The sequence below is a fragment of the Drosophila takahashii genome, chromosome X, assembly GCF_030179915.1.
Source record: "Drosophila takahashii strain IR98-3 E-12201 chromosome X, DtakHiC1v2, whole genome shotgun sequence".
Classification (NCBI taxonomy): domain Eukaryota; kingdom Metazoa; phylum Arthropoda; class Insecta; order Diptera; family Drosophilidae; genus Drosophila; species Drosophila takahashii.
The window spans coordinates 13594446-13608676 of NC_091683.1; the positions used below are offsets into that span (position 1 = coordinate 13594446).

The 14231-nt window shown below is 40.0% G+C and overlaps 1 protein-coding gene across 2 annotated transcripts in view; it reads right to left on the bottom strand.

Moving 5' to 3' along the window:
• Window positions 1–14231, bottom strand: part of nAChRalpha3 (nicotinic Acetylcholine Receptor alpha3) — a 93477-nt gene that overhangs the window by 13222 nt on the left and 66024 nt on the right. For both annotated transcript variants that reach the window (XM_070218859.1, XM_044395786.2), the window contains 3 exons: window positions 13892–14186; window positions 12024–12204; window positions 7388–7503 (listed from right to left, as the gene is read on the bottom strand). In XM_070218859.1, the coding sequence (XP_070074960.1) occupies window positions 7388–7503; window positions 12024–12204; window positions 13892–14186 (592 nt within the window). The remainder of the gene's footprint in view (window positions 1–7387; window positions 7504–12023; window positions 12205–13891; window positions 14187–14231) is intronic.

A 14231-nucleotide genomic window follows, 5' to 3' on the forward strand; every position in this document is an offset into this window, starting at 1 on the left:
AAATGTATAAATAAGAAAAAAGCGTTACTGCTGGCAACAGAAAAAAAAGGGGTAGCCCCCTGCCCCACTCGACATTTCGCTGTGGTATATGGCCGGGCCATCAATAATTCCGAGAGGCTTGCGGCTTCATTTTGAATAAGAAAATATTGTAAATAAATAATAAACAAGGCAAGGAGCAGGGATAAAGCGTGGGAAATGGAAGTGAGCCGGGGGGAAGGACATCGACAACGACAACGACAACAGCAACGACAAGGATGTGGCCGGCAGGCAACTAACTGTTTGTGGCAGTTGACTTCCCTCCAAATAGAAATGAAGTATGTGGCAATAGGCACACAGAATGGGGATGGGGATGGGGATGGCAAATGGGGATAAGGATGTGTGAGGAGGGGGAGGGGAATCCGGGATTGAAGGCCAACATCTTGTGGGTTAGTTTTGATGGCTGCAGCAATAAAATATAATTTGCCAAGGCAATTCCAAATGTCAGTCACTCGAAAGGGAACCAGAACGGGGGGAAAAGGACGAATAAGATAACAGAGGGAACGAACAGTGCAGATATAATAAAGTTATTGTTTAAAGGGCAGTTAATAAATAATATTAAATTGGTAACTTTCCCTTATTAATATTACTTTGTGTGATTTGGTTGTGTTTATTAAAACGTACCGAAATTTAAAATCGGACCATTCATTTAAAAGTTATGAGCAAATAATGGAATTTACTTTCCAAAAGTTCTTAAATATTTTTTAAATGCCATTTTTTTAAAGCAGAAAACATGTAGCAAACACCTCGACGATTCCATGGCCTTGGTCCATTAAAAGGACATTTAAATACGACAAAACACAAGTGGGCGGACCACCTAATACCTAATACCCGATATCCTTCGGCTCACTTGGCTTCCCAAAGTCCCCCGATCGAATGCGAATGCGAAAAATGTAATATGGCTACAGATTAAGTCTGCTGAAGTGAGCTTTGGTCAACAGGCCATGGAGTGTCCGAAAACGGGGAATTCCCGCTCCCCCTCCCCCTTCCCCTCCCCCGCCACTTTGCTCCTTAAAGATAAGTCCCTGCAGACAGAGACACACGAGTTCTGACAGAGACACTTGCCCCCGAAAAAGAAAAGAAAAAAAGCTGAAAACAGAAAACTTGGAAGACCCTTAAGTCGGCGAATGGGGTGGCGTGGAGTGGGTGGCTTAGTACGTGTAAAGGTCAGTGTAATAAGCTCGGTGACTCGGTGGGTTCGCTTGGTTAGTTGGTTACTTGGTTAGCAAGCACGATGGGAAAACATACAATAAATCATAAAATAGGCAAGAAATACACACACACAGACTCACTTTTAGAACACGCGTGCCTCCACACACACTCACACAGACACACGGCGCCGGAAGATGGCGCCACATAGGCAAAATCCGGAAAAAAAAGGAAAAATATAAAAAAAAAGAGATCCAACTAGAGAAAAGACTAGAGCACAAGCAACAACAAATACCAGCCAAGACCAGCAGAACTTCAGTTTGATTTGACTCGATGGCACATGGCACTCCCATATTTCCACACCCCCCCCACAATCCACCCACAAACACATCCCTCTTCGTGAAATTCCGAAATTGGCAACAATTCATCAATGCGCTGGGCCACGCGGCGTATGCGTAATAAAGGCTAAGGAACCAGAAATAGAAATGTGTTCAAAGCCAGGCAAAAACGTAGTCGAAGTGTTTAATATCCTACTTTCTTTTACATTCTAAGCAAATTTATAAATTATTTTCATACTTGACCCACTGGGCGTATGCTTAATATTAAGTATACGTAAAATAAACAAGTTTTTTGTTTTTATTTTAATGGATTTACTTTACTGGATGCCAACCAAAGTGAAAGTGAATGGCAAATGCTCAGAGCCAAGGGAAATCGAGAGCAGTCAAACAAATTTTCCACTTTCCCTCATTCCTGGCCTTTGTGTGTGCGCTTGCTGAATGATTTTCTAGTGAAACAGATTTCAAATCAAATGTTATTTAGATTTCCAACCGGCGGCTCCTATCCTCCTCTTCGCTTGGGTCGCCAAAAAAACAAAAAATTAAGTGAAATTCCAGCGAAATTGAATGGAGAACTCGGCACGTATTTGAGAAATGAGAGGTTTTTCTTAGTTTTTTTTTTTTTTGGGCTGGGGGGTTTTGAGGGTTTGGGGTTACCGCACTAAAGTGACCGAAAATGGTCAAATCGCTGATTGACAACGGGGAATTCCGAGGAGGATTGAAGGGGAAACAGCTTGCTGATTGGAGTCAAAGAACAAACGCATAAATACAAAATGATTGGCAACATAAAAAAGAAACGAAGACATAAAGAAAGCGGAGGCGAAGGAGAAAGAAAGCAAAGCACTACCATTGCCACCTAGAAGTCGCTGGGAAAATGGGGAGGGAAATTCGGAGGAAATTCGGGGGAGGATAGGTCTCAACGCTTGATTGATTTCAACAACTTTGAGCCAAAAGTTCTCTATGAGCTTTCGAGAGTTTTCTATGCCTCGATTTCTTGCTTTTCTTATGCACTTTCCGAAATCTATGTATATCCATCGAAATTCAATCAAAAATATTCATATTAAAATATTCACAAAGTGCAGCTAGCCGAACAAGAAAAAAACGAAGCCAAATGAAGTATCTAACTAGAAGCTTTATTTTTGTTTTGCAACTCAAAGTCGAACTGATGAATATTTCCCTCTTTTTTTTCTCCGTGCATCCATCTCTCATTCCTTCTGGATACTCGAATTTGGGGCCAACCAGAAATCAAAGTAAGTAATAGAATTTTAATAACTAACATAAACACGCTTCGTTGCATGACTTGAAAAAAGAGATAGAGTGGAAATCTCGCAGGACTGCCGTAGGATTTCCGAAGGACTCGCAGGGCGTGGCAATTGAGGTGTGACCGCAGCCGAAAAGGGAAAAAGGGAGAAGATTCTCTGGAAAGTTTGCTAATTATGATTTTAATCGATCTGTGATAAGGCAAAGGAACGAGTCTGGGGAGCGAAAAACCTCAAACACAACCGAAATTTGTGCCTCGTAATCAAGCTTCAATGGTGGCAAGGTGGCAAGGTGGAAAGCAGGAAAGTTGTAGGAGGAAAGTAAAAGAGAGAGTGGGTGGGAAAGGGGGTCTTGGGCCTCTGCTTTCTCGGTGTATGTGCCCGGCGTGTTGATTTGATGTTGTAAGACCCATTGCGGCAATTAAACAAAATACAGCCCCCTGGGGAATGGGAAATGGGGAATTCGGAATGGGAGATGGCAGTACGAGCACGACACCGAAAGACAACTCAATAAGCGGATATAAAAAGATGAAGGCAAGTCAAAGAAATTGTGCAAACAATGAGTGTATTAGGAGCTTCAGGACTTTAATGACAAAGAGTTAATTTGAAGAATAAGAATGAGGAACTCGCTGATTGGTAGTAAAAATATAAAAAATACCATAAATCATGAAATAAAACTAAAAAAAAATAATTATAAACAAATCCATGACACTTTTCGGGTGATCTTGAAAAAATAAAATTTTCGCCAAATTTTAATTTTTTTATAGGGGGGTACCCCATGATTTTTTTGCGAAAAATTAAAAAAAAAATAAAATGTCCAGGTTTAAATGCCAATCGTTAGGAAATTTAATAACGAGTTCAGAAAGGTATGACAATTCGTATTTGGATCAATATTTTTATTGTTACGGTCAAAAAACGAATAACTTTTTTGTGGAAAGGGAATCATTTTTTTGTGGAAAAAGTGGAATCTGGGTTTTTGGTAAAAATTTCTATAGGAGAGGTTCTCAAAGAATGGTTAAATAATTAAATAAAACGTATATAAAATAAACTAAATGATTAAAAAAAGAATTTCCACTTAGTTTATTAAAAACGTATGGGAACTTTAAAGTACTAACTAATATTTTCCCCTACTAAGTATTTTCAAGGCACTTTTCCCCGGAACGAAAACTATAAACTGCAAAATGCCAGACCGGCGCACTGTCATTATGTCCGCCTATCGGATCGGAAGAAAAGGGTTTCGGTTTGAGAACGGGAATAAGCAGGGTTAATTTTATGGGCTCGTGATTGCCTCGACTTTCGATTTCGCCCCTTTGTCTCAGCTCTGCCCACCTGTCCGCCTGTCAATCAATGCCTGATTGTCTGCCGCTCTGCCTTTCGCCTATATAAGTATGGCCAAAGCACCTACCCACTATCCCATTTTCCCACCTGTACGTGCTGCGGCCTGCCACGCCCCTTCTGCGCCCCCCGCCCCAGCCCCTGCCCCTTAGTTAATTTAACTGTCGATGCGCATTAAAACTGAATCCTGTCGGTGGAGGCTCTGCACAAGTTTTTGGAAAGGAGAGGGAGGAGAGGGGAAGGAGGAGGACTCATGGCTTCATGGGAAAATTGCTCTACGTGCTGTGAATTGTGTTGCAGCATTTTAGGCGCAGCGGCAGAAGCAGCAGCCTGCAGACAATAAAAGCTACCAAGGGAGTAAGTCAAAAGGGGGCTTGGCTGATGGTTAGGTGGCGAAATTTGGGGCGTAAAAGGGGGGTTAAGGGGTCTAAAAGGGGGGTAAGGGGGCTAAGGTTTAGAGACTCACAGCCGGCGGCCGCTTTTGTGAGTGTGTCACGCACTTGTGGCATAATTTACTGCCAATGCCACGCCAAATAAACCAACGAACACTCGCACCCACACACATGCTATATATGTAGGGGCCAACAAACACACATATACACATATACACACGTAACTGGCGCTGTCAACTTTTTAATTCCCGTCAATGACTTGAGCCCCGTTTTCAGTGGTTTCAGCTCTCAGTTGGCAAAAGGTCTTAACATGTCGTTGATACCTTGGCTTTGGGGTGTTATAGCATCCCCAGAAACTTTGTCATGCCCATCAAGAAAAAACCCAGGGGGTCTTTTCATAGAAATATCAGAAAAATTTACCCCTGAAAATAAGAAAATTTCCTAATAAACTTTATAGGGTATTCGCGACTCCCATACATATTCATATACGTTTTTTCCCGCTTTGTTTTATTTATTTACTGCTCACTGTAGTTGAGCCTTGTCATTTCCGTCTGTCACGTGCCGCTTATGAAATATGGTGGGTTGGCTTCCATCAGTGGGCGGGGCCGAAGGTCAAAGGAAAAACGAATTAAGCTGTTGAAGATTGAAACATTCAAGGAGCCATCAAAACTGAAGTGTTTTCGAAGGGAAAAACATTTTTGTTTCAAATAATATTATTTTTCTCGGCTAAGAGCAAAGGAAATCAAAGTAATTATATGTAGGGAAACAATTTGAAAAGGGAAGGAAAAAAGTAATATAAAAGGTAAGGAAAGGAAAAGCAAACTCTTGCCACTGATTTATTGACCATTTCTTGCCCCATACGCAACTTCAAAATAGTTCAACGAAAATTATTGCCTTGCAGCCATTTTACTTTCGCTTTTCCCATTCCCTTTCCCTTTCATTTCCTACCAACCCCACCACCCACCATTTTCCGCCCATCTAATACTCATACACCTGAAGAGTTTACGAGTCTCTGTCCTCCATTTTGGTGGGGATACATAAACAACACTTTCACGACATTCACGGACAATCTCCACGCTCTTTTCCACCTCGAAAAGCCACCGAAAAAATTCACCCATTTATCCCCCGGCTCGTAATACTCGTATAAAAATAAAATGACTTTTAGAGACGGGAGTCGCGACTTGTTTGTTGCTTCCACGCGTGCCAATGACGACAAAAAAATACAAAAAAAAAAATAAGACCAGTAAATGCCAAAGAAAAAGTATGTGTATATAAAGGAATACAGCTCGATACAAAAACTAACAAGAGAAATCCACTGATTTCCACTTTCGTTACCTTTGAGTTCTAGGCAATAAAATAAGAATAAAGTTGAAACAAAAAAGTATATAAATAAAATGGTGTTAAAACAAATTGTGTAGTTTATGGACAAAATACGATAAAAAAGGAACAAGATTGTAAATCAAAGATAAAAAGGGGGTAAGCCAACTATTAAATGGGAAAAATCTTTCGTTTGGAGACAAAACAAAGCAAGATCAAAGTAAAAATTCAAGCAATTTGAACAACCAAATTAGCCTAATGAAAAGTATTTTCAAACTGAATTTTCCCAGTTCATCTAGCACGTGTCATCAACTAATTAATAGCACTCAACAGTATTGTCACCCCTTTTCGCCACACCCTCCAACCCCCCTGTTAACCCCCTTTTAACCCATGACCGCCCACAAACTCACCTGCTGGCTTCCAACAATCCTAAGATTCCAAACAAAGTTGCGCTAAGTGAAACAAAAATTTCTTGTTGCCTTTTGTCTGGGGCTTAATGCATTAAAGACGAGGTTCTGGTGTTCTGGTTCTGGGAAATTCCTACGAAAGGCCCCATCCCCCAACCCCCCCCCCCCCCCCATATAACCCCTCTCGCTCTCACCCCAATGGTGTGCACACAAGCGTGCCGTCCTCCTCGTTCCAGTAAGGGGCGTGGCAATTAAACAACCGCCTCCCGAGCCAAGGAAACAAATTCAGGCAGCTTTCACTTTCTCTCGCAGAGCAAAAGTCACACATTTGTCGACAATTGGGGTTAAAACAAAAATCTTTAAAAATTATAATAGTACGTTATTTAAAAAAAAATATTATAAATAAAATATCTTAAAATGATTTCACTACAAAAAAAAACAATTCATTTGGTTTTTCTCTTAACACTGATTTAAAAACAAATTATTTGTAATCCCTTTGTTCTGTACTTGAACTTGTATTTAATTTCTTTAAAGATTTCAATAATTAATTTAATTATTTTTTATTGGTCCCAGTATTAGTAACTAGTATTCTGGCCGCTGCTGTAGGCACACATATGCCTGACCAGACGGGCCGAAGGAAGAAACATAAGAAGCAAGACCTTCCTATTTATTTATATGTATAATTTTGTGTTGTTTTATTTTTTTCCCTTGGCCGTTGCTTTTGCCAAAGTTTTTTAATTTAAAAACTTCAAGGGGAAAATATTTTGGGTGGCGAAAGGGAGGTGTAAAGTGTAAATAAGGACCACGCCCCCGCCCCCGCCCACGAAGATCATCATCGGCATCGACAACTCAGGTCAGCTACGCCGTATCTGCCGTCTTTTTCTACCGCCGTATATCTGTCTCTCTCACTTGCATCCTTGACCTGCGTGTGTGTGTGTGTGTGTGTGTGCATTCTGACATCCTGAAAGATTTGTGTTTGTGTTTTGTGACAGCGTCCAAAGCTTCCAAGGAACTTGCCAAAGGAGTTTCTGCCAAAAATAATTGTTGTTGCTGCCTTTCTTGGTGGGTGGCGCTACTGGATGGGTGGCTTTTGGGCCGCCAGGTGGGTGGGCTGTTCGGTGTATTCGGTTTCAATTGGGTGGCTAGCTGGCACTTACCGCACTGCAGGAACTTCGAGGATATCCCATTCGACGGACGTGTAGAACTCGGACAGATCCACGCCCACCTCCACGACATTGGTGCCGTTCAGCTCGTCGATGTGCCGCAGATCCACCTGAAAGTGGATGCAGAGTGGTTAGTCTTAAGATATTCGTGCACTGGGATTTTTATTGCTTGGTTAAAAAATTACTTAGGATTTTTTACAAGCTAGTTGGTAGTTAAGAAACAAAATCAATGAATTTTAGTACAGAAAATACATGGAAACCCATACCAGTTTTATTAAAAATATTTTATATAATATGTATTTTACAACGGCTCTTTAGAAGACTCTCTCTCATATCAAAGTTCGATGCTCGGAAAGTTCTCAGCCTGAGTTTTCTCCCAGTTGCCCAGTGATTAGACAAATACTGCGTTGCGCTGACAGCGAACATAATTGGACTGCACTCCCTGCCAGATGTCTTTATTCCTGGGGCATCCCATCTCAACCCATCCCATTCCGTCCTGTCTCCCGAGCTGCCATTCCGATTTGACTGTCAAACTCAGTGGCAGCATGCCCGGCATCCTTGAAACTGGGATCCTTACGGGAGAAGGATCCAAATCCAAGGGTTGTCTGGAGCAGAGCGGGTGGCCAGGTGGCTGGTTGGCCAGGTGGCTGGGTCTCCAGGAGCATTCCTCCTGCATCGATACCGAAATGGACAAACATGCGAAGGCCGCACTTCAATTCCAGTGCTCAGTTTTGCTTAGTTCGGCACGAGTGCAGCTGACAGGACATGGACATCGACAGGACCATCGACCAACGACCGTCGACCACCTGGCCCACAGGAAGCAGTATTGGCAGCATTCCTTCGCCTTCGAATGTCCGGGGTCGAACAGTTCCGGATAAAGTATTTGACATGCGATTGCAACACTCTATCGAACTTCATTCTTGGCTTTCGAACGGATTTTCCGGCTACATTTTCGTGTTATTAGGTTGCCTAATCGATAAATGTTGATATGGAAGCATGAATTATTTAGAATCCTTTTTTTGGCAAATTATAATTTATTAATACCTATCGAAATGTAGAAGAATTTTTTCAAAGCGGAACATTTTTTATATTTTAATAGATCCCTTTAAGTTCTCTTGCGCATTTTCTTGCCCTGTTCGTTTTTACCCATGTCGCAAGTAGAGCTCTTCCACAACTGCATTATCTAGTTTCTAGTTTCTGCCCAGCTGGCTCAGCTTTTCTGTGTGCACTTGCTGTTTGAATATTAACCCGGAAGTGCATTCATCCCATCAGCAATTTTTAATTCCTTCCTTTCTTCGACTGAATTTCCTAAAGCATTTTGTCTGCCAATTTACGCCTCAACGATTTTCCATGGTTTTCCAGGGGGAAGGAGGCGAAGGTGAAGGAAAGGAGGCTGCTGCAGGTGCCAGTTGACATTGAGGGCAGTGGGCGGTGGGTGGTGGCATTTTTGGAAAAGCGTGAAATTTGAAAAGTGACGTTAATACGATTTCTCGTTTCCATGCTCACTCTTCCTTTCAGCTAAGCTCATCCCCCCGTGGTAATGTGCACTTGGAAAAAATATTTGACTTCATTAAACCCTTTTAATTTCTCAAAATATATTTATAAAGTGAATAAAATAAATTTAAAAAATAATATTTAAGAAAGGAAAACTGTTTTTTTATAACGATTAATTTAATAAACCCTTCCCAAAGTTTTCAAGTGCTTTTTCCACTTTATGCCCGCTTTTTTGTCGAGTTGGTTGGGAAAACTGTGTGTGGGCGTATCCTGTGCAAAATCAAGTGTGAAAATTGAGCCTATGAACTTGCCCTTGCCTTTTGTTCGGCGCCGCACAGACTCCGCAATGTTCCCCCCTTTCTATCCGATTTTCCCCGCCTTTCCTCGATTTTCCCCACTCAAGTTTGGCTCATTGACAAGAAATTAGGAAATCGACGCTGGCTGAGCGTGAACATGAATGAAGAACAGGCTGCGAAGATGCAGCTGTGGCTGTGGCAAGTTGGCCAACGGGGAGAGTAATCAGACAGGATGTGGCTTCCCCAGGAGCTCGCTAGGTGCAATGGAATCCCGGCTGCTGGGACTGCCGATGCGGAAATTGTTATTTTAAGTGGTAGCGGAAATTTCACTATAAGGAAGTGATGATTTAATGAAGTATTTCCGCTGTCGAGCAGACTGATGCCACCGACGGCAGGCGACGAGCAACTAGAACTGCCAACGAAACGAATGGCATTTCTCTGGAGACTTCATAAATAATTTGCAGCGACTATTTAGGATATCGCTCATTTTGCGGTTGATTTATGCGTGAAGTTGAACGCACAACATGCTACAATTTATGTAAGCCATGTGTAATATGTTGCCACTTGAAAGGAATTTATCAGCAAATGGAAAATGCGAAAAATATGCATGGATAGTAAAATTAAATAGTTCGAAAAACATTTAAAATATTTTTATAATATCCGAAAGTTAACTACAATATATAGCTACAAATAAAATAAGGCCAATGCTTATCAAAGAATAAATAAATAAATAAAAAATAAATAAAAAATGACTGAATAAAATAAAAACAACATTAAAAAAAATATATATAAAAAAAATAAAACAATAAATAAATCAGGAGTGTATCATTTCATTTTAGTTTTTTCCCTAGTCTTAATAATATTTATAATAATTTGTATAATTTTTATTATATATCCCATTTCTCTCAGTGAAGTGTAGCACTTGAGACAATGTTGTCCACATCCCCTTGCCCCGCCCCTCATTTTGTGTCGTGTCAAATGCTTGTTAGCGCCTTGCCTTTTTAATAGTAAATGAGCATTTAGCTTTTTACCAAATTAGTCGGCTGTCTGTGTGAGCAGGTGCAAATGCATATGTGTGTGTGCTGGCCAGAAAGAGACGGAGGACAAAGTAAAGTGCCTACATTTTGCTAATTGTCTCGACAATTAAACTAAGGCAGCAAGTCGAGATAAAGACAGATGGATATATTTTATCTGGCCTCCTAATTGAGTGATTGAGAAACAAAATACACAAATTCCCCTTTTGCCCTGGGGGGGGAAATTTAACGTTCGCCTTTAAATAGGCCATTAAATTGTCGATATTTTCCAAAATAATATCCATCGGCTGTGGGTGGAATGGGCGGGCAAGTTAAGTTAATACATTATTCACACTCAAAGTTATAAGGCGCTTAATTTGATATTAGACGGCCAAATGTGTTTGATAAGCTTAAAATTGAGTTAACCATCGTTTGACTTCTGTGTGCCAAAATCGATACATTAATTCTTGTTTTTCTTTAAAAAATAAATAAGAAAGAAAATCTTTTGGTTTTGTTTCGCCATCGAAGGCAGTAAACTGGCGATTTTATGGTCTAATAGATGTAGATGCAATGGATGCATGTGGTTAACCCATTCCTGCCTTATTTTCTTTTCTTTTTTTGCAAATGGCTTAGATCCTCGCCTAATGCCGGTTCATTATTAGCTGGCAATGTCCCAACCGCAGGACGAAGCCACAAAGCATCCATCGAGGTTATCCATTCGTTTCTAGCTTTTTGCACTGGAAGAAAATCGTATATTTAAATCGGTGGCCATATTTCCCGCAAAAAATTCGATTATGCCTTGGTTGTAATTAAAAAAAATAAAAAATAATTTATGATTTGTTTTTTTGGCAGTAAAATAATATAATCAAATTTATGCAATTTTAGCTCTAATTTTTTTCGGGTGCATGCCTGCCTTGGCTTGCAGTTTTGTGTGGTGCAGGCAACTCTTTACGAGGTTACGCGGGCAGGTGTCAAGCTGGCTCAGTGTCCTGTGCTCTGAATTCCGCTTCCCCAGTTCCCCCAGCTCGTCCTTGCTCCCTGCTTTTAGCCCCAAAACCACTGGAGACGTTTTTATGAAGCTTCCCTGTGGTCGGCTGTCTCTCGGTCTGTCTGTCTGCCTGTCCCTCTGTCGGTCTGTCTATTCCAAACCCATTTGCCTGCCGTCTCCTCTTCTTTGTTGCCGTGTGTTTTGTGGCCATAAAACGTGAGAAATTCCATGCCAGTATTCCAAAAAGGAATTATGACCGTATTTCGGTTTATGACCACTAAACCGGGCTCAGAGACACCCGAAAAAGGAGCGCCAGGTGAGCAATTTGTAAATGTGTAAATGAGATAGTCGCCAGGGAATGGGGACTGGGGAATGAACGTTGAATGGGAATGAGATAAGGATGGCACATCCTTTAATGGCAACACACACATATATACACCTACATACATATCTAACTGATATATGTCCTGCTCCTCCGACTCGAACTCTTGCCACAGATTTATAAACCAATTAGCCAAAGGCCACACGGCCGAGAAACTTTCATTTGTGTGGTTTAAATTGGATCACGTGTGGAATGGAAAAGGGGATCTTCTCCTTGAAAGCCGCCAGCCAAATTTGCGGTACCCATAAAAGGGACATCAAAGATTTGTTTCCGAATGGAAAATGGAAAATTGAAATCTTGTTAGCCGGCAATCCCATTGTTTTCCGGTCTTGGAAACGAAATGGTTTTGGAAGGCACATAAGTTTGCTGTGCTGTTTAGATATATTTGGGATTTTTGGGCCTCTATTTTCATTGAATTAATTTTATAAAAATAATATTTCTTCTAGTTTTGACCCACCTGAAAGCCGTCGTAGGTCCAGCTGCCGAACTTCATCACGCAGGTCTGCTCGTCGAAGGGAAAGTACTCCACGTCGATCTCGCAGGAGCTCTTGTAAATGGCCGGCGGTCGCCACTCGACGCGTCCCGTGTAATTTAGCGTGGCCTTGGTGGCCAGGGTCACCTCAAAGTTGCCGTCGGCGCTGAAAAATTCATAGGTAAATGCATGATATGATGAGCCATTTGGGTAGTAAAAACGGAAATAAAAAAATTATTAAATAATTAAAAATTGGCGAAAATTTTATTTTTCCAAAATCATACGGAAAGTTTTATGGATTTATAACAAATTTTGTTATCTGTTCAAAACAGTATGAATTTTTGGTGTAGGACCATTTTTGGCCAAGTTACAGCAAAAAAAACAAAAGAAAAATTCCAATTTTTGTCAAAAACTGAAATCCCGAATTTCCAAAAAAAAAACCAAACCCGTTTTTCCGCTATAACAAAGCAAATACTGATTCAAAGTATGGATTGTCATACCTTTCCGAACTCGTTATTAAATTTCCTAACGATTGGCATTTAAACCTTGACAATTTGTTTATTTTTAATTTTTCGAAAAAAATCATGGGGTACCCCCCTATAAAAAAAATTAAAAATTGGCAAAAATTTTATTTTTTCAAAATCATACGGAAAGTTTTATGGATTTATAGCAAATTTTGTTATCTGTTCAAAACAGTATGAATTATTGGTGTGGGACCATTTTTGGCCAAGTTACAGCAAAAAAACCAAAAGAAAAATTCCAATTTTTGTCAAAAACTGAAATCCCGAATTTCCAAAAAAAAAAAACAAACCCGTTTTTTTGCTAAAACGAAGCAGTTTTTTCGCTATAACAAAGCAAATACTGATTCAAAGTATGGATTGTCATACCTTTCCGAACTCGTTATTAAATTTCCTAACGATTGGCATTTAAACCTTGACAATTTATTTATTTTTAATTTTTCGAAAAAAATCATGGGGTACCCCCTTATAAAAAAATTAAAAATTGGCGAAAATTTTATTTTTCCAAAATCATACGGAAAGTTTTATGGATTTATAGCAAATTTTGTTATCTGTTCAAAACAGTATGAATTTTTGGTGTAGGACCATTTTTGGACAAGTTACAGCAAAAAAAACCAAAAGAAAAAATTCCAATTTTTGTCAAAAACTGAAATCCCGAATTTCCAAAAAAAAAAACCAAACCCGTTTTTTCGCTAAAACGAAGCAGTTTTTTCGCTATAACAAAGCAAATACTGATTCAAAGTATGGATTGTCATACCTTTCTGAACTCGTTATTAAATTTCCTAACGATTGGCATTTAAACCTTGACAATTTATTTATTTTTAATTTTTCGAAAAAAATCATGGGGTACCCCCTTATAAAAAAATTAAAAATTGGCGAAAATTTTATTTTTCCAAAATCATACGGAAAGTTTTATGGATTTATAGCAAATTTTGTTATCTGTTCAAAACAGTATGAATTTTTGGTGTAGGACCATTTTTGGACAAGTTACAGCAAAAAAAACCAAAAGAAAAAATTCCAATTTTTGTCAAAAACTGAAATCCCGAATTTCCAAAAAAAAAAACCAAACCCGTTTTTTCGCTAAAACGAAGCAGTTTTTTCGCTATAACAAAGCAAATACTGATTCAAAGTATGGATTGTCATACCTTTCTGAACTCGTCATTAAATTTCCTAACGATTGGCATTTAAACCTTGACAATTTATTTATTTTTAATTTTTCGAAAAAAATCATGGGGTACCCCCTTATAAAAAAATTAAAAATTTTTTTTTTTCCAGATTTTGCAGAGATGGTTTACGAGATGGTTTGCCAAATATAAATAAACTTAATAAACTCACTTGTTGTAGAGGACGATGTCCGGACGCCAAATGTGATCGGAGGGGACGTGGAGCATCTCGACGCCGCCGTACTCCTTGGGCTCCCACTTGAGCTTGTAGTCGTACCAGGACTGCTCCACCCACAGGTTGGTGGTCATGATCTGGTTCTTCAGGTTGACATCGATCAGTTGGGAGAGCTTCAGCTTGATGCGAACGGTGAGGGCGTCCGTCACATTGACCACCGGGCGGACCAGTTTGTTGTAGTTGCTCAGCAAATCGTCGTACAATCGTTTCGCATCCGGATTCGCTGTGCTGCCTGAGGAGTGGATAGATGATATACGGGTATTAGAGATTTTCCAGA